This window comes from Emydura macquarii, unplaced genomic scaffold, assembly GCF_026122565.2.
Source record: "Emydura macquarii macquarii isolate MOO-44397 ecotype Brisbane River unplaced genomic scaffold, CSIRO-AGI_Emac_v2 contig_1390, whole genome shotgun sequence".
Taxonomy (NCBI): domain Eukaryota; kingdom Metazoa; phylum Chordata; order Testudines; family Chelidae; genus Emydura; species Emydura macquarii.
Window position 1 is genome coordinate 17,265,559 of NW_027131527.1, and position 21,126 is coordinate 17,286,684.

The 21,126-nt window shown below is 38.1% G+C and overlaps 1 protein-coding gene across 1 annotated transcript in view; it reads left to right on the forward strand.

Annotated features, from left to right (window-relative positions):
- The window catches only part of PCDH15 (protocadherin related 15), a 714,631-nt gene that overhangs the window by 150,101 nt on the left and 543,404 nt on the right, over nt 1-21,126 (forward strand). Inside the window, exon 4 of the mRNA XM_067552760.1 lies at nt 11,220-11,285. Coding sequence (XP_067408861.1) covers nt 11,220-11,285 — 66 coding nt within the window. The remainder of the gene's footprint in view (nt 1-11,219; nt 11,286-21,126) is intronic.

Genomic DNA, 21,126 nt, shown 5'->3' on the forward strand with positions numbered 1-21,126 from the left:
CTTCAGAAAATGGTGTACATTTTATTGTATTTTTTTCATAAATCCATCAGTTAAACATCTGCTTAGCCTAACTATCATGGATTATATATTCCATGAACCAAAAAAAGGCAATATCTAAAGACAGTCACATCATCAAAAATGAAGTTTTTGGTAAATCCAATATTTCCACCAGAATATTTATATAAAAACTTTTACTTATTGGATTAACCACTTTGGGGTAACTCATGCCAAATCCTTAATGGCTATGGAGAGCCTTAGTTCTGATTCACATGAGAGCAGAATTCATGGAGCCTGCCACAGAGCTCAGTTCCTAAGAATTTGCTATCTTAGATCTATTCCTTGCAGTTACTCATTCTGTGTCCTGGGCTTTTGAGTATTTGCCTGTTATTTTGGGTAAATGATTTCACAACATAAGCTGCATTTTAATGAAACTGCAGAGTGTTTTTCCTCATCTTACTTGATGTTTTCTTTTTGTTTACTGTGTCTGTGATATGGTTAAAATTGAGAGACCTCTTTTTTAAATGCCTTCTCTGGGCAACTTCCCTCTGACTGTGGATGGGAAGTGAATTTGAATGGGCAAGGGCAGAATGAAAACAGACTTAGTAAGCAGCTGTTTGACGTATACATTATTAGTCAAAGAATTGTGTTTATGTTTCAGCTTCTAATGTTTGACCTTGTTGAATATCTTAGCTAGAGCAATAGTTGAGGATTTTCTCTGAGCCATCTCATTAGGCATAATTGCTAATTTTCATTATTTTAAATTCTAATCAGAAACAAAATGGTTCTAAGCCATGTAACTCTTTCATAAAATCTCTATTAAATAGCTTTTCACTTGTCTGTCAAGGAGACAGACCCTTTATTTATTTCCTTTTTATTTATTCTCTATGCTTTACAATTGTATGATCAAGTAGATGAAATATTGAAGCAAATAAGAGCAAAGAAGCTTTTCAGAAAGATTTTAGTTCATAAACACAAAGATCTTTTTTAGCTCATTTTAGCTCATTGTTTTGTTTACAAAAGATTTTTATATTATTTGCCCTATGAATAAACATCAAAAAAGTTTCTTCTGTGAGTTGCAAAGTAAATAATTTCAACATAAGTTATACTGTGTAGAGAGAGACATTTACCAGAACAGTTCCTTAAATTATTGCATTGTGAAAAATATACCAACAGATCCAATGAAACTGACCCAAATTTTAAATTGTTGGAAATTTTTGCTGATATCAAGAGATGGGCCTCAGTCAAAACCTCTTGTACTTTGGGGAACAACTCCTGAATAGCTCTTTTAATTTGGCATACCTTTATTTTTATTGCCAGTTTTGTTTCATGCTTTCTGCTAGACTGCCAGTGGTACTATTAAAATAGCCCACAGAAGTGGAAAAAAGACAGCTTTGCATGTGGTAGGATTTCCTTAGCTACAGTCAAAATCTGAGTTTACCCTAGCTAGTGTGCAGACAGTGTCTTCTGAGATACTTCTGAGATTTGGATCCCAATAAGCCAAATGTGGCATAATTCATGCTGCTGCTGCAGGATAGTGGCATGTTGGAGCAGAAACTTTTCCCGTGTGTGTGTGTGTGTGTGTGTGTGTGTGTGTGTGTGCGTGCGCGTGCGCACGCATATATGTGGGTGAAGGGTTGGGGGTGTGGATTATCTGTTATGGACAGAAAAAGGAAGTGATCATCTAGTGCTCCTGGCAGGACAGGAAGCAACTTGGCCTCCAAAAACATGCACCTGAGGAAGTGCATTTCAGGATAGCAGTGTCAGACCAGCAGAAAGACATCTTATTATACCAGGGTCCTGCAGGGTGTATAAATGCCCAAATCCTTAATAACCAAATTGATTCCACTTCTGGTGCACATGCACCCCGTGCACATAGGATTGGATTCCTTTGAATAGCCGTGTCAGCTGGGGACTCAACTATACTGTAGATGCCCTTGTGCCCCTGCACCTGAGAATATAAAGGGTGGAACAGACCCAGCTGTTTCTCAATTCCTTCTTACCACCTGAGGCAATGAGACAGAACTCCTAGTTGTCCTCTTCCCTAGGCACTATGCAATCTGTAATTATTGTAGTAATTGTTGTTGTGTGGTATTAGTATAATGTAGTTTGGGATAGTGAGATTCTAACGCCTGTTGGCCGTAAGAATCCCAAATCCTTAATATTAAAGTTTAGGTAATTGCTCCAGTACCAGAGCCAGCCAGTAATGGTGGAATCAGCATTTTCTAGATTCAAATCCTGTCCCGTCTTGTGAGGACACTGTTTCCATCCATGATGGACCCTCTAAATGCCTGAAGCATGTATTCTAGATAAGTGATTGATGTTTTTCCAAGAGGACACAATAAATGAGGAAATCTCACTTTAAACTTTTCTTCTTGGAATGTTCTGAGAGTCTCCTATTAACCGGAGGGCAAGAAGACAGCCCAACCAGATCAGATTGTCTCTGTGACTGCTCTGGAAAGCCACATTTCTCCCTCAAGCTTCAGGGTTCGCTCTCTCCAAAGCCACACGCTTCAACCATGGAGTCAGGAAGAGCATCTAAGTTCTCCTCTGCTCAATCTTTGGAAGAAAGGAGAAGAAAAGAGCACATATCTCAAGGTGTGCACAGGCATTTTCTACACTGGCTGGGCACCAAACAACTCTGGTACAATCTGAGGAGCCTATCTATGCCTCTATCAGTATTGATTTATCAGCAGTAAGCACTGTGCACTGCAACACTCGGTACTGAAGAACCCCATACTGTTATCTACAGTACACATCATTCTCACTAGTGATGTAATGGAGATTCTTCTGGTACCGACCTTCTCAGGACTGAAGAGATTCACAGTACTGAATAACTTAACAATAGCCAAACAACCGGAGTTGTCATTGCTTGCTTCCTTTATGAAGTTCAAGCCTTGATACTACCTACAGACACCACATGGACATGTTGCTCACAGTCCCACAGAAGGTCCTCTCCTCATTAAACTGGTGGAGGACCTATTACAGATGTGCAGCAGAGTACCATTTTCACGACTTCTACCTACCAAGATGTTGGTAACAGATACTTCCACTCCCAAATGGGGAGTCATCTGGTCACCTGCATACATAAGAGCTCTTTAGTTCTCCCAGGAAGTGCATCTCTACATGAGCATCCTGGAGATCAGAGCCATTCACCTAGCATGCACATCATTCCTACTCATACTTCAAGGATCCACAGTCCAACTAATAACATTACAGCAATGTACTATATCAATAGGCAAGAAAGGAAGCATTCTGTCTCTTGGGCTGCTGCATCACCATCACTTCACACCAGTGGCTCTGCATCTCTCAGGCTTACAAAACACCGCAGCAGATCAGATCAGCAGAAATACTCAGACACTCAGAAATGGTCCATCAATGAGTCTGTTCTGCAGAGCATCTTTCGTAAGTGGGGATAACCAAGAATAGACCTATTCTCAAGAGACCAGAATGCGAAGTACTAGATGTTTTACTCCAGAGGGGGAGCAAATCCTGATTCTCTGTGAGACACATTCTTTGTATCTTGGTTACCACCTATTCCGCTGACACCAAAGGTCCTGAGAAAACTCAGGCAGGAGATAGTCTCACTGATAATGATAGCTCCAGATTGGCCTAGGCAGTTCTGGTATTAGGATCTGATGAACTTATCAACACAGACCCTGTTCATTCTTCCGGTTCAACAACACAACATGATTCTTCAGAAAAGGGGGCAGTTCCTGCACCCACACCCAGTATTATTGCACTTGACAACCTCTAAGCTGGCTAGCTGACTTTCACACACAGAAACTGCCCCATTGAATTCCAGAACATTTTGGCTTGCAGAAGGCAGGATGCTACTAGAGTGACTTATGCAGAAAAATGAAAGAAGTTCTTTATCTGGGAACTACAAAACCACTTGCCACTGTTACAACCCCCATAGCAAGTATTGTGGATTTTTTGTTATCCCTAAAACATTGGATTATCCACGAGCTCAAAAGAATCCATTTGGTATCAATTTTTGCCCATCGTTCTCCAATTCAACGTCACAGTCTTCTCACATCCAAGAGTTGCTAGGTTCCTTGAGGGCCTCATTTATGCTTTTCCTCCAGTTGAAGAGGTCACCCCCTCCTGGGACTTCAGTGTCATGTTAACAGACTTAATGAGGACCTTTGAACTTCTAGCCACCTGCTCTCTTTACCTCTTCTCTATGAAGCCTGCCTTTTTAATTGTCATAACTTAAACTTAATGAATAGGAAGATCCAAGTCTTCTTGGTTGTGCCACATTATGCAGTATTCCATAAGTACAACATGACACTAGAACTTCATACAAAACTTTAATCTAAAGTTGTTTCTGAATTTCGCCTGAAACAAGTGATTCATCTACCAGTGTTTTTTCCAAAGCCTCATTCTAATAGAGGCTAAATTTCACACCCTCAACATCATCGGGGCCCTCTCCTTCTGTCTGGACAGGGCAATACCCTTCAGAAACTATCTCAGACTCTTTGCTGACAAGGTGAAGGGTCAACCTATATCCACCCAAAGACTATCCAAATAAGTGTCTGTATTAGAACTTGTTATATACTATAGATCACTTATATCCACCTCTAGAAATTAGGACTCATTTCACCAGCACTCAGGAAGCTTCTATCATTTCACTAGGAGACTTTCCAATTTCTGAGATAGGTAGGGGGTACACCTGGAGTTCAATCTACACTTTCATGCAGCACTACTCATTGGAAGTGGGCTCCAGATCTGATAACCACTTCTGCCTGAGGTGTCTTGCAATTTTTGTTTTGGTAGATTCTGAGCACCAATCTCCTGACTGTAGAATCACTGCTTTGGGTCACCAGAATTGGAATACATATGGACAATCGCTCAAAGAAGAGAGAATGCGTACTATAGCTCTTTGAGATATTAACCACATGTATTCCATAACCTGCCTCTCTGCTGTACTATATGGAGTTCCAGAGCACCCTAATTCTGTTTTTAGTGAAGGAATGGAGGGACAGTTGGGCATGAGGACATCCAGGGCACAAGCACAGCCCCAATGGACACTGTTGTTCAAAAAAATCCAATCTTGTACTTGGGCAACACATGTGGAGGAACAACAGTTACTGTGGAGTTAAGTAATCTTTATATATTGTGTGTGTATGTTGAACCTTGAGAAAAGCCTTGACTATTAATAGTTTAATTATGGGAAAAAGCGCAAATAATTGTTTATTTTAAAAAGACAATTGTTGAATAAACTGGCAAGTCTTTTATTATTATAATTACATCAAGAACAAAGCCAACCCCCCTGCTTCTCAACTGTTGGCATTTATGCTTGATGTGGATGAGTGATATCTGTGGTAGATGAGATAAAACCTAATCGCTAGACAGATCCTACGTTGTGTGAAGAGAGGCCCAAGTCTTTAGTGTCCTTAGGCTAACATTATTGCAGAATTATATATATGTACAATTTTAGACATAAAAAGCTTGTATACATTAAGACTTAATTTAATAATTCAAGTTCCTGATTAAGTGAATTTGAGAATGCTATTGTCTCTGCTTTCTGGGTGATGTATGTAGCATTTGTGTATTATGCGTAGTCTTGGGTTTTAAAAAAGAAAAGATGAGAAAAGCTTTGCAGATCTCAAAAATGGGTGATACTGGGTGAGGTGATGGAATTAATAGCCACAGCTATGCACTATCAGTGGATATTATTGGATTGTACTGTTTGAAAGACCTAATCAAATTATATAATCCTCTTAACAGCAACATAAAGCCTCTATAAAAAATATGGCATAGCTTTTATGGTAAAATCTGATGTTCACAAATACTATTGCAGTCTGGTAATATAAATAAGACATTGTATTAATGGAGAAAAATACATGTTTGCTAAGTTATTACATTTATTTAGTTAATTTTCTGCACACCCTTAATGTGTTCTGTTTAGATTTAAATTACTTGACTTTCATAACTACTCATAATGTCTAGGAATTTCAAGGTCAACTTGTTGGGTGTTTTTTTGTTTTGTTTTTAAAGAGAGTAGGCATCCAATATGTAAAACAGGTAGATCACACTTCAGAATCTCACTCCTTTGTGTGCTTTCATCAAAGTGAATGTGTCTAAAATCAACAAGAAAACTTGAATAGACTCCCTATGTGAAATGATTTAATGTAGTGTTTGTGCTTTCTGTCATTTAAATAGACCAAGGGTTCTCTCTTTTTAAAGAAAATACATGATAAAAAGAAATTATCCCATTTTAGCAATTATGCCATTATAATTAAAAGCATTTTTGTTGGTTAGGCAAAACTTACAGATTTCTGCCAGTAATTTTCAACAAAGAAGCAGAATCTGTCAGAGCAACTTTTAAAGAGGAGTGATTTTATTCTTAAGAATAGAAATTGTGCCACAGGTTTCTTTTCTCTGACATTGAAGCCAAATACTGAATTGTAATGGCAACGTCGTAAAGATCATCAAAGAAGATAGAACTTGACAACCATACTTAAGATGCATATTTTGCACATCCAGTGAAATATTCTTTTAAAAAATTCTTAATACAATTCAACATTAACACGGCAGTTAGGCATGATTACCGCTACATTGTTTTCATTGTATAAAAAAATCTTTCACTGTTGAATTTGTTTCGAATTGCAGCTCTTTCTTTTATAATAAAAGTATAAAAAATAAAAGTGCATGTATATTAAAACACATCAATTTTATTAAAGGTTTTAGTTAAAAACATTGTGTCCTTTTAGCTGCTTGATTGGCAATTTACAGAATACCGGAACTGTATAATAATTTGTGCAATGTGTGCTGATGAATGTTATGCTAAACAAAGCCACATCATTACTCTTTTGGAAACAAGAGAGAGACATAGAGAAGTCTCAGGATGCAATCTCAGTTTTAACTGGGACTGTCATGGGTGAAACTAAATATATCAAGGAAGTCCCTAGCTGTCCAAGAAAAGCATAAGCTTCCTCAGCAAACATATTTCCCCTGTAACACAAGGATAACCCATAGGCTAGACTTTCATTGGGTATCCTATTCATCATCCTTCTCCCTATCCTTAAAAATGGATTCTGGCTACAATCCTACTCTTTAATTATGATTAATTTTATTGCATAATATATTTCAGTAACTTTTTCTATTTGTAATAAGTTTTTGTGCAACTCTCTCTGACTAAGCCTACCCATGATATAACACTGTTTTCGTCTAACTTTCAATGGAATAGTCATTATAAAATCATTCAATAACTTTTTCTCACTCTAATTTACAAAATCCTTAGCTGTCTTTAAACAACCTTGTAGAAAGGCTGCCTATAATGTGTGCACATTAATCACAAGGCAAAAACCTCACCACAATTACTGTAAGTTTGTTTGTTTGTATTCTTTACTTATAAAAAATACTAAAGAATATCTGGGGAGAAAAACCAAAAAAAAAAAAAAAAACCCAAAAACTATTTGAGTGCAATTGAAGGTCAGGTATAAGGTGAGGAGAAATACATGATCATGGAAGAATAGTTAGTAAAAAGAAAAAAAATAGTTTAATTTTTTTTAAAAATGAGTATTTAATAAAGAATGTTTAGTACCTGGAAGAAACAATGGCTTTGCCCTCAATTTATTAATTGATTAGCTTGCTTATCATATTAACCTATTATATGATAAATCAGTGCTTTTACCATTGGGTCATCATTCAGTGAGTTAGTTACCACTCCTCTGCAATGAGATGACACAAAACTATAGTGAAAGTATCTTGGAGTGACCATCATTGTACTGAACAGGATGTGGAGTTTTTTGTTTTTGTTTATGTTCATTTAGTTAGCCTAGCTGTAAACCTCTTGAAAAGAATTACAGCAAACTTCTAGTAATGATTAGAGTTATATCAGTTAAATTAATGGCAATTTTATAACAACATGCTGTGAAAATCAAAAACAGAACAGGAAGATTTCACATCTCTAGTGAACTTTCAATCACTAATTGTTTCCCCACAGATGTGCTTCTAATGGACAAAAATGTGATGGGATGACAGTTGTGCTCTTCATATGGGTTTGTTTTTCCTTCTTAGACCCTTTTTAATATGAGAGTTAGTTTCTCGGTGCTCACTGACATGTAAAATCTAATTCATGAAAGTACATTTTGGAACATACAATATATCTTGTACTGATATTAGTCAGTCCATGTCTGCCAATCAAACTAAAGAATGTAAAAACCAAAAGCAAAAAATTCCTGCGACTGTTCGATAAACATCCATTAAGATTCCCTAAGGAAAACAGAATAAAAGCCCTGAATTCCAAAACACATAGGTGTAAAATGCATGTAGATTTGTACGAAAAAGTACAAGCAATATCACTGAGATGCAGATGAAGAGAGGGTCCTACGTTTATTTTTCAAAGCAAGGGTTTGTTAGATTGGTTGAAATGATCTAGAATTTAATTACCAAAAGTCATATAGTTAGTCATCAGTATTGATTCAGTTATCATTGTTCATTCTGTCAATATTCACAAGCCAGTGCTACAAATTTAACAAACATAATACTTTCTGCTTCCCCATGCTACCAATCCCTCTCCCCTATTCTTTAGTCTTGAAAGTTTGGTCTTGCTAATAAAGACATCTGTAGAACTACAAAGGTGTTGGTAAACAAAAGTCTCTTGCTAAAGAAATTTGTGCTCTAGTGCTTTAGCCTGATCACAGAATTAGATAAATACCTCCTGCATTTTAGTCCCACCTCAGAGGCCTTATCTACATTAGGAAAGGTAGAACATGTAATTAGTCACCATGCAGCTGCATTGGGGGTAGCAAAAGTAAAATCCCTACTGTAAACTGGAAAAAGGCATTTATACCACTGTGTTTTCTGTCACTGACTATGACTAGGGTTAGACCACGTGGTGGTTAGAAACACCTGAGTTCTGTGTGCACTCTGGACTGCACCTCTGCAACCACCAGTGGAGGATTACAGGTCCTAATTTTCCTAAGTGTCGATGCAGCCTTAAAAAGTTCACTCTGTGGCCTGGGGCAAGTCACTTTGGCCTAGATTTTTAGCCATGTTGGTCCCAGGATATGAGAGAGGCAAGGTGGGTGAGGTAATATTTTTTGATTGGAAAAACTTCTGTTGGTGAAAGAGAGAAGATTTTGAGCTTTCCTAAAGAAAAGCTCTGTGGAGTTTGAAAGCTTCTCTCTTTTACCAACAGAAGTTGGTCCAATAAAAGGTTTTCTCTTCCTCCCCCTTGTCTCTCTCAGATGTTTAAAGGTATTTGCTTAGTGACTTAGACAGCTGAGTTCCATTTTCAAAAGTATCTTATGTATTTAGGTGCCTAAATTCCATTGACTTTCAATGAGACTTAGGCTCCTAAAAAAACATTATTTCTTAAAATAGGACTACCGGCGTGTCTAAATGGAGAGTTAGTGTGAAGCAGTCTGGGGTGTAAATCTACAGTGCTCTACCCTGCCACATACTAAATAGCGGTGTGGACATTGCTGCTATACACTGGAAGTTCTGTAGTGTGCTTTGTGCCACTTAATGTGCAGCAGGCTGGTTCGAAACCCACCAACAGGGGGTGGGGGACAATTGACCAGGGGCCTGGCAATTTAAAAGAGCCTGGGCTCCTTCCACCCTGCCCGACTCCACTCCTCACTGCTTGCCACATCGCTCCTTCCAACCCCCTGCTCAGCATCCTCACCGTCGCTCACCACTTAAGTCCCTTCTCTTCCCCGGCTTGACCTTCCCCTCAGCTGTTGCTCCTCATCTGGAGGAAGGGGGAGGGTGGAAGAGAGGAAGAGGACTGAGCAAGTGGGGAGGGACAAGGTGACAAGTGGGCTGAGCAAGGGAGGGGGCAGGGCCTGGGGCGGAACAGGTATGGACTGTGGGCAGAGCCGCAGGCGGAAGAGGTGGGGCAGGACTGGAATTGTGGTCAGTGGGCTTGGCTGGTGTGCTGAAAATTCACACCCCAGATTTCTGCACACTAAGTTGCAGTAGTTCAAAGCACAATGCAGAACTTCTAGTACATGGCAACAGTGTCCACTTGGCCACTTAGTGTGCAGCAGGGTAGAGCACTATGGATTTACACACCAGTTTTCTGCAGACTGACTTTCCATATAGCGAAGCCCTTAGCCATCTAAGTCATTTAGACCTTGCAATGTTTAGCAGAGCAATACATAAATATCTCTAAAAATCTGGGCCTTAGCCTCTGCTTCAGTTCCCCTCTGTGAAATGGAAATGATGAGATTTACCTATTCACCTACTCTTTTCAGAGGCATTGTGAGATTCTTTGAAAATGAAAAGTGCTAAGTATTGTAAACTAACAGCGTTTCTCCAATGTATGATTTAAAGGAATAAACAAGATTTTTGTCCTGTTTAGTCTATATAGTTCAGCTGCTTCTAACACACACACATATCAAATTGGGAATACATGCCTTTATTTACTAATTTAATAGGCTATGCATTTGTATCTAGTAGCTCTGTGTGTACTGCTTTATATGTCTTAAAATCTATCTTAAACAACTACAACAAAATCTTACTTATTTCCTTTCATTATTCTGCTCTGCTTCCATTGATGACTCTAAACTTTTGACTCCAGACTGGCAATATGAGGGTAAGATGGCAAAATGTAACTTCCTGAACATTGCTTGTCTGTTTTTCATTTTTATTTTCTTTAGAACATTATTAAAATTCTGTTCATTCTCTTTAATTATATCCTTTTGTTGCAGTTAAATTCCATCATGTTTGTTTCTGTTGTGAAGCTTTAATTACAATTTATCCCTTTTAATCATTCCTTTATGTTATTTGGGTTAAATTACCATTACATTGTTTTTGTACTGAAGGACTTCTGCTCCACAGTGGTCCCTGCTGATATATTTAGAGAAACATGAATATAGGTTTACGGTGTAGCAAGTGAATTGTATTGTGTTGTGATGTGACAAAGACATGGTGTGTGTATTCATGACAATGAAAGTAAAAGTGTAATAACAAATAGAAACTAGTATAGCAAGCCATGATAAGAGCAGGTTGTGAAATTTTCATTTTCATGATAGGCCAGATCCTGAGGTCCTACTTTCTCCATCAAACTCCCATTCACTTCAATTAGAGTTTGAACAAAGGTTAAATAAAAGCCTTGGTTTGGGCCTTTTATACCAATAAATAGCTAACAATGCTTTGGCCTTATCTTGCTTCAACGACCACTGTCTCAGCATGATTGTTTTATAAAATACAATATATGGAACATACTGTGGAATTAGAAATAACTTCTGTTTTCATGTTTATAGACTGCAAGTTGGCCAGGGCAGGCCCTCCAGCCACAATAGTTCCTATTGATGAAGAAAGCCGAAATGGTGAGTATGCCACTCTTTTCTCATACCTGTGCTATTATCTGCTTTACTCCTCAAACTACAGTGATGACTTTTAAGAAATCAACAATTGTGGTATATGCTTGCTGTGCAATGATGACCACAGAAATAGGGTTAAAATGCTAGGCTCTGGGAATACTACGAATAATGTCTTCCATGCATAGTTTTAAAGCATCAGAATAAAAGTAATAAAAAATTCCAACATATTCTATCATTTCCATAAATTATGTATCTTGATAATTTGTTTCTGGGCCCTAAATAGTACATATGATAATATGTTTGGTATTAAAAACAGTGTCTATATAATCGTTATTTAGGATTCATCAAAGAGCTAGTACAGCTGCTCAGTTGCTAATATCCAAATAATGTACTGAATAGCTGAGTTTTATTGTTTCATGAGGGAAAAATATCTGGCCAATCTGGGCCACATATTGAATAGCAACATATACACATAAATTATGTTTTTGTTTTTGCTAATCTACAGATTTTTGTTCCATGTTGGCTAATCAAATTTACAAATAAATAACATGACAGTTTGTTCTGCTAGATTAAAGAGTTAAGTGTGGCAGTCTTAAATGCCCAGCATCTTTGATTTTTTCATTATCAAAAAAAAAAAAAAAAAAAAAAAGAGAGAGGGGGAATGCTTGATATAATATATAGTACAATAGTTCAGAGTTCTTTTCGGTTATCGCCAACCCAAGCAAAATAAACCAGTCCTTTAATTGACAATAGAAAAATAATATGCGTATCTGAAGCTGGATAAGTATTGTTATGCTCGCTGTTATTTTTAGTCTCCAGTATGGTAATTATTTAGATTACCCTGTATGTATCAGTTTAAAAAAATTAGAACTTGGAAATATAGTATGATAAAACTGTGAGTATTTTCTTTTAAGCTGCAGTAAGCAAAGAGGAAATATGATGAGGGGTAAATTTTCAAAATGCCTGAGTGATTTAGGAACCACAAGTCATTGACTTTGAAAATGGAATTTAGGGACCTTAGGCACTTTGAAAATGTTATCTGCGCTAATGGTTGTGTGCATTTTCGAAACATCTTGGCCAAGATTTTCTAAAGTGAATAGTTATTTTGATTGCTTCAGCTTTTGACTGCTCAGTTTGAGACACCGTATGTGGCCTGATTTTCAGACTTTTGAGCATCCAAAAGTCAATCTTGCAAATCTTGGCTCTAGAATACACTGAGTCGTGTTTAAAAATAGACATGAATGTCATTTGAAAACCACTGTAGCTCTTTTTCCCCCTTGAACAATTTCAGTGAATATTCTGAATTATTCTGCGGTGATTAGGGAAGAATACTGTGCAGTTTGATAGGAGTATTAGCATTGTTATCTTCTGAGATGCCCATCTTCTGAGATGCCAGTGGAACAATGACACTGATTTCTAAAGATTGCTTTGTTTTCCCCTTCGATATTATTTGTTATATGACCCTATGCACCCATTGGAGCCAATGGTGCTGACTGCTAATGCTCATGAAATTTTGTAAAAGAAAAAAAATAGTCTTCACTTATTCTTCAGAATCCTTCCTGGCTGAGCCGTAGGATTATCCAACTGTTGACTGTTAGTGTCTGTGTTAAATTTTATGCAACAGATTGAGTGGTAATAAGAGTTATACTGCGTATACACAGTGTGTGTAATTTGTGGTATCTAAGAAGTTTTTGCTTTCAGCTTTTGGTTTTGCAGATTTGATAAGCAACCAGTTGCAGATAGTCAAGGACACCATGTGATTTACATTTTGCATTGCATATTAGAAGAATGTAGTGCAATTCAATGCAATACAGAACCAAGGGTTCTTACTATTGGAACACCTTTGCTGTTCCTTGCCTTCCTGAAAACTGTTTCTGTGAGCTTGTAGCATCAAAACAAAGTATTGTTTAGAGTCCTAAAAGCTCGTGTGCCTCCTAGACTATGCAAATTCTTCTGCTGGGACAGCTGCAGGTTTAATGTCTGTTTGTGCTGAGAAAATGAAGATCTATTTACCGCTAATATTTCTATTCTGTATCATGTGAAACGTTATTGAAGGCTCTACGAGAATGGATTTTAACAGTAGGTTATTTTTCCCTCTCCATGTGTTAACTTTGTGTCATGTCCACTGAAGCTCTGAAAAAGAATGGGCTGAGGAAAATTGCATCTGCAATAGGGGCAATGGCTGCAATTCTAGCAGCTATTTCTGTGACTGGACCCTGGAGACTCAAAGAAGTTACATTATACCTTTTGTTTAACTTGCACTTTTGAATGCCAGCCAAAAATAACTAACCACTGCAATATTAGTATTTCCCAGTAGATAGGATTATCATATTTACATCATGCAAAACAAAACTAGAAATTGAATTATTTGCTTTTTTTCATAGTAGTTATACATTAATTTGATGTATTTTAACATTCTTATGTATATAATCCTCTACCTAATCTGTATTTCAGTTTCTATCTTCTATTACACCTATCAGTTTCTATCTTCTATTAACTATACTTAAATATTCTGAAGCACATAGTACCTCTTTTAGATTGTGTAGTCATTCTACTTATATAAAAAAGCAGCAATTTGATACAATTGTTTGGGTTTTTTTATAACAATCTGTTAAAAAAGTATTTACTGTATTATTCTTTGGTTAATTCATGGGCTGAAGACCCATCTTAATTGTCAGCTGTTAACCAGGATACACATTTAACTTATATAACTTATCAAGTGCACACTAGATTGCTTGGCATAGTAAATGCTGCCATGATTTATCTCCCTTTATTACCTGTGTGCAATCAGGCCTTAGTTAAATACCCAAGGACTGATGATTTAAAATAAAACGTGCAGAATAAGTAAAACCACTGAACATATATATTCATTAAAAAAAATGTTGAAAGAGTAATACAAAAGTCCAGAGTACCCTAATTAAATTTTACAGCAAGTTTATTTCTGGATGTGACACTGAGCCAGAAAGGGTTGAACCTAGCGGTCTGAAATAATCCAAAATCAATCACTGAGGATGTGTAAAATGGTAATTAGAACCATTGATTGTAAATAGCAAAGAGTTTGAGCTCAAATCTTGCATTGTTAAGAGTTTGGAAGTTGACATATGTCTGCAATTACCTATAACCTAGCTAATGATTATCGATGTAACCAAATAGTTAATGTCTGTCACTATATTCTGTTAGTCAAAAATCAAAGGAAGATATTAACACTCAGATTGAATATAACAATACTATTGTTTTCTTTTCTCATTGAATTTAAATAGTATGTACCTGTGAATGGTTGTAAATTGCTGATTGTCTTATGCTAATGTAGCTAGTCACTACTACTTGTGTCTATAAAAAATAGGAGATGTTACTTCAAAGCTGCAGGTAATTACCTATCATGCACTCAAGGATTACCTGCCATGATTTCTGCTATCAAGTATCTGTCATAGCCTGCTAAAAAAAGCCTTGGACCTGGTCCTTTTTATCTTAAATCTGTCCAAACTTCTCAGTGAAAGTTTGGATCACAAGATTGAGATTCCAGCACCCGCCTGGAATTGCTTTGCTAATTCTCATGGGAGAATTTGAACAAATTTACATGGATTATTTGGTCTTCATTTCCTGTTTCATGTCTCTGGACTGGATTTCTAACAAGGAGGCTTTAAACAGGGACTGATGACCCACCCACAGGCTGTTTGGGTAATTTCCAGAGACTTTGCAAATTAAGAACTTTGCAACTCAGTTATCATCTCTACTTTGAAACTGACCTAAGAAATTTATTTTCATCCTTATATATATATAATGATAGTTTAAGCCATTACTCTCTTTCCTTTACACACACACACACACACACACACACACACACACACACACACACACACATACAAATATTGGTTTAATTAATAAGCATTGGCTTTAAGAGTGTATTTGAGTAAGTTCTGAAATGTCTAGTGACCTATTTGGTAATGTGTCCAGTCCTTTGGGATTGATAGCACTTTTTTTTACATATGATGGATAAAGATTTTCAGTAATAGCCATCATATTTGACTTGTCTGTCTGGGTGCTAGCCAAAGATCTGGATAACTTCAAGGGAACTGTGTTTTTGTCTTCTGAATAACCAGTGAGGTGATCAGAAACTGTTTGTTTGTTTCTGGCTTGTTTCTTATGGAAGAATAACCACCAGTATTTGGGGGTTTGCCTGCCCCATACTTTGCAGTTTTGCCCTGTTTAAGCTATCTCTGTGTGGCTCCAAGAGAGGCGAATGTCACATTGGACTTTTTCACTGCTTGATAAATATTTACGTGTAACTGCCCCTGCAAGAAACATACATACACTGTGTATGGTGAGAAATTGTTTTCTCGATTGTTTCATCTGTGTATTTATACCATAATCTACATATAGAGGCAACTGTTTGCTTTGTCCTTCCATGTGGTCATTAAACACAGTTATAAATCATAAATTGTTCAGTAAACGGTATATTACAAGTATAAATTATAATTCATATAGAAATTTATGGAAAAGACACATCATTCATAAAGGTCACAAAACATGCTGTTTCAATGCATCTGCTGGATATTTTCTCATTGGATTGAATCTTCTCTCAGGCATCTTGGTGATCCAGGATGGTGCAAATTGTACATACCTGCCTAATGGGTATGAATCATTAAATTCAGAGGGGTTAAATGACTGGCCTATGCCTTTACAGTATGTCAGGACACTGGATATAGGGGGTTGAGACTTGGTCCAAGTTCAGTCTAGAGGGTCAAGGCCAAAAGCAGCAGTCTGTACCAGTATCACACCATAGGATCAAGTTGGAGTCAAGTTTGATGAGCTTCACAGGATTGCCAAGTGAATCAGCCAAAGTAGGGTTAGTGGAACAAAGGCGGTGTCAGGAACAGTGCTGGGGCCAGGAATTAGGGGCAAGGCAAGGTATCAGGAGTGTTCAGCGGGGTCTGTTTTCAGCAGCAAGCCTGAGATCTCCAACGAGTTACACAGACAGCCTTCAGCCATTTTTCCTAGGCCTTAAATGGCATGCCTGGGTGAATCAGGGAATGCAGCAAGCTCTGCCAACCAGGATCTCTGTGAGTGGGGCATCCAATAGTGCTTGAAACTGTAGGGCTCATAGGCTACTGTTCCCTGTATCGCCAAACTGTTGAGTGGCAGCGTGGACATGGCAGGTACCCAGTAGCCAACAGACCCTGGTTCCAGATCCATGGATCTTAACACAGCGAGTCAGTGGTAGAACCAGTACTAGTTCCTGACTCCATTCATGTTAGTCAATAATGTTGCCTCTCAACACTGTGGTACCAGATTCCTGAATTTAGCTATAGTGAAGCTGAATGATGGACACAAAAAGATCCAGTAAATTCAATTAATTTTCATCCTATTCATGCCCCAGAAAGTATGGGAAGCAGTAACAATTGAATAGTGCACTTCTCTACCTGGCCCAGGAAGCAGATAATAGGGAGCAGAACTGCCCTCTTCCATTACTTGGGATGTACAAAATCAGGCAGCAGAATGGCCTTGCCTTACTCTTCTTGCCTTACTCATGTCCCAGTTCTTAGAGCATTTTAGCAGTAAAGAAGAGTACCCCTGGCATGCTGCTTCTCATTATGCCCAGTTAAGATGAGCACACTTACCATGATTTCTAGTGCTCCTTGGATGTCCCAGACAGCAGAGTAAAATGGATACCCTTATTCCTCTTACGCCTACAGGGGAACTAAAGACCAGAGCCACCAAAAAAAACCAAAATCCTCTTGCTGTAATGGTTATGGCCATATATTGCATACACCCCTTACTCCTAGCACATACACACAGCACAGATGTCACTGGATTCAGTGGAATTGTTACCATCGATAGGTAAGGTGTAGAAGAAATTGGAATCATGGCAAGTGATACACATCCCTGTGTGCTATGGAGCTCGGCTTTGTAAGGACTCCATGGGAGCATGAGATCTCCCCTGAGGTTTACTGGTGGAATGGACAAATATGAGCAGTGCAAAGAGCTGTGGTGAGAGCCTCTGGATCCATTAGCTGGGCTGCAATAACATTTATGCAGTGATTCCAGTACCACCCTGCAGCCTTTGGAGATGTCCAGGAGAAACAGCCTGGCGAGCAGCCATGCCTCTGAGGAAGGATTTGCTTAGTAATATCATTTTATTTATGTTAGTGGCAAAAATAACTTAATTTTAAACTGTATATAAAAAGTAAATTAAAAATACATAAAGTGGCAAAATGTCATTAAAATAGTACAAACAACAACAAAACTGTATGAAAAACTTTATGAAGGAGAAAAGCATAAAAGAAAATTAAAGGCTAAAACTGAAGGTCAGTTGGGACTGTACTCTTGTGGCGGTAGGAAAATCTTTTTTAAAGAATACAGTTTGTAGTGGCACATACAGGTTTTTTCCAAGAATATTTTATTTTTCATTACAAAGCATTCAATTGAGAATACCAGAAATATGGTGAATTTTGAGAGATGAATCTACAATACAATGTATCTGTAGCAGGGGTAATTTGTTCAATCAACAGGCCTAGTGGTTGGTGCCTATGACTCCAGGCCTTTTAGTTCAGTGTGTCCCAAAATCCCTGGGCAGAGTTCAGCTGGGTTGGCTTCCTTGCTAATAATACCTCATCTTGTCCATCTCAGTGCTAGGCAAAGGGGAATCTGGAGTGGGTAGGGGGGCCTGGGCTCTTCTGCTCTATCAGGTCCCAGCCCAGGACCCTCAGTGTGTGATAGCATGGGATGGCCTGGGTTTGCCACATCTTCTGCTCACCTTCCCCCATACCACTTCCTATCATGCCTGCTGCCTCAATGTGGGGCTTGGCTGTCACTGGGTTACAGTTCTTTGCTTCAAACCCCAGAGTCTTAGGGCTGATGCAGGTGACCTTCTGGTTCTCCCTGCCTCTTGGGTAATGTCTAAAAGGGGATGGGGGGAATAGCAATATACTTGCCAGTTGATCCTAAAATTGTCATGTTTAGTATGCTGTGGAATGGCAAATGTGATACTGAATCCTTGAAGATGGAAGGCATTTGGACTATATGCAATTTCTAGGATGCAGAGTTGTACAATATACATTTCCACTGGCAAATAATACTGTGCATTTCATATTCTTTCACCAAGGAAAATCAGTGCTCTTATGAGTTCATTGATTATCATAAGTTCTTTTAAGGTAAATTAATGCCTGATTTTTATTGTATTACTTTTTTTTTTTTTTTTTTTTTAATTTTAGCTTGTGAAATGCCAAGTTGTGAAAAAATATTTTGTAAGCACAATACTGTTTTGTACACTGTATTTCCACATTTATGTAAAAGGTATCGGGCTGATTGTGTTTCTAACACTAGAGTAAAACTGATGTAACTCTACTGAAGTCACATGAGCTACCCTGGAGTAAATCTGGTGTGAGAATGCAGTACCTGCAACCTCAAAGGGGTATGAGCATGAGTTTTTCCTGTCTGGGAAGAAAGAGGTCATGGATCCTTTAAGGATTCCCCTCCTGGGAGAGTTGGGAGGGGTAAGCACTACCTAAGCTGGGGGCTGGTTGGAGGGGCCTCAGGTGACTCATTGGTTCTCAGCAGACTTGGGGAGGAGATATATATATATGCCCTGTCTTGCCTGATGGAACCCTTTCTCAGTCCTGGATCAGCAGCTCTCACCCTCCCATCCCTGGATTAATGTAGGACCAAGTTATTTTGGTCTGCTTTGGACATTGCACTAGCCATTTTCTTTGGGACTGGTAAGGAATTTTTCTCTCTCCACCAGGACAGCGTTTTTTCTCCCCTTCCCACAGCAGCTCCAAGATCTGATAGGGTAGATCAGCAGGTAACTTTCAGCTTACACTCACAACTTAGCGTGTGCCAGGTGTCCAGTGCAGGTACTCCTTCTGTAAGGAGTCCAGTTCCCTGACATACTGAAGCTAGAAGTGGACTTAATGGAAGGCATCTCTTAAAGAAGGGGTGGAAAAAGGCCAGGGCTCTGGTACGGTAAGGAGCCAAACCTCTTTTCCCAGCCTTTTAACCCTCATATGAGGGGAGGGTGGTGAATTCCAGCAATGGGTTTGAGACCAAGTGTGGAGAGATGGGACTAGAGGATGGTTAATGGTAAAGGTCAGAAAAAGAAGTGAGCTTTTAGGAGGAGCTTTGAAGATAGCAAGGAGGCATGGCACACTGAATCAGGAAGAGAATTCCATGTAGAGGTTTGCAAGGAAAAAGGCCCAAATGCAAGTGACAGGAGGCAAGAGCGTGATAAGGTGTAAAGCATTGATAGAGCATGCAGAGGACCATAAAGAATCAGGAGAGGGATGAAGCCTGGAATCCCAGGGAGGAGAAATTCTCAGAGAATGAGGACGTGCATGGTGCTAAAGGCAGCAGAGAGGTCAAATAAAATGGATATGAGAGGAGAGGAGGCTCTTGTATGTATTCTTTGTACAGTGGTCCAAGTTCTCTTCCTTATATGCCATAGTATCCCTTGGACTTGTATGGAAAGTCTGTCAGGAGAAGGTTCTTCTACTACTAAGAGCTCTAGAATGGAAATATTTTATCCTGCAACTGCTTCTCCTCCTCTTCATATGTTAAAAAGTCATAATTTCTAAGGTGCTTATCTCTGTAGCATATAGCCATTGAAAATTTGGTTTGTTTGGATGTTCTCAAGTGAGCAAAAACCAAATTCATGGAACTGCCTTTTTAATAGCACATAGGCCATCCGGGTCATATCTGCACTCCCAATGCAGGAGGGTAATGAGTTACTACAATCCTACAGAGGTAGGTATTCAGGAGAGATCCAGGGCAAGGAACTGTGCAGAGTAGAAAATAAGACAGTCCGTATACCTAACAAAGTATCTTATTGTCTCTTAAACTGCTCTGCAATTCTCCATTATGGAAGACTGTAGTTTTTGGGGAGTTCTATGTACTACCCCTGCTGCAGAGTCGGTATTCACAGCCTTTTATAACTTGTGTGACTTGAAGGGCTGTGGATACATTTTACTTATGTTTTGTTTTGCTTGAGCAACAAAAAGGAAAATAAAGTAATTTTACAGGTAGTTGAATTGAGACCTTTAAAGCCTCCTTCAAAATCCTGAGATCTTAAGCAGTAGTTGTTGAAGTTACTTGGGTTTATTTATTGGAATTGTCAATAGGCTTTGAGCAACAGTGATTTTTGCTATGGTACTATACATAAACTATACAAGGTAATTTTAAATCAAATCTATATACATTTAATCAATTGTAGTATAATGTAGCTTTTTAGAGTCCTGATAGTGATGTTGAGAATCCAAACCTTTAGAAATATACTAGAATGGAATTAAATAATAAACTGGGGATAATACTACTGGGGATAATAAAACTGCCCTAATAATCTAGTAAAATGTGCATATGTATGTTTAATTTTCTTTCACACAACGCACACTCATTATCAACTCAGAAGTAGTTGACTAAGTAGGAAAATCTTCAAGTAGCAAAATATGTGTTATTTAATCATGCTGAATGTTGCTTCTTCAGTATAGGCTGTAACTTACTGTACATAGTTGGGTCATTTCCAAATCAATTAATGTCTGGAAAACAGCAAAACTGTTCCAAATCACTTTTATGTGCAAAGAAAAATATGTATTCCTTGGTTTCACTTTGTCACTTTACTACCTATTGGGCCCTTAGATGTCTAGCAAGGGATCAGCCTATATATTATACATTTAATAATTACTTACTACTAGGCAAATATATCTTTACATAATTTATTTGAATTGCAGATATACTAAGTAACCTCATTAACCTGTAAGATTGGTTTTAAATTATAGTGCCGTAAGAAAATGCAATCATTCAGTAATAGCTAACTATTTTCTTTTCAAGAAAATTGTGAATGTTTAGTGCATAATGT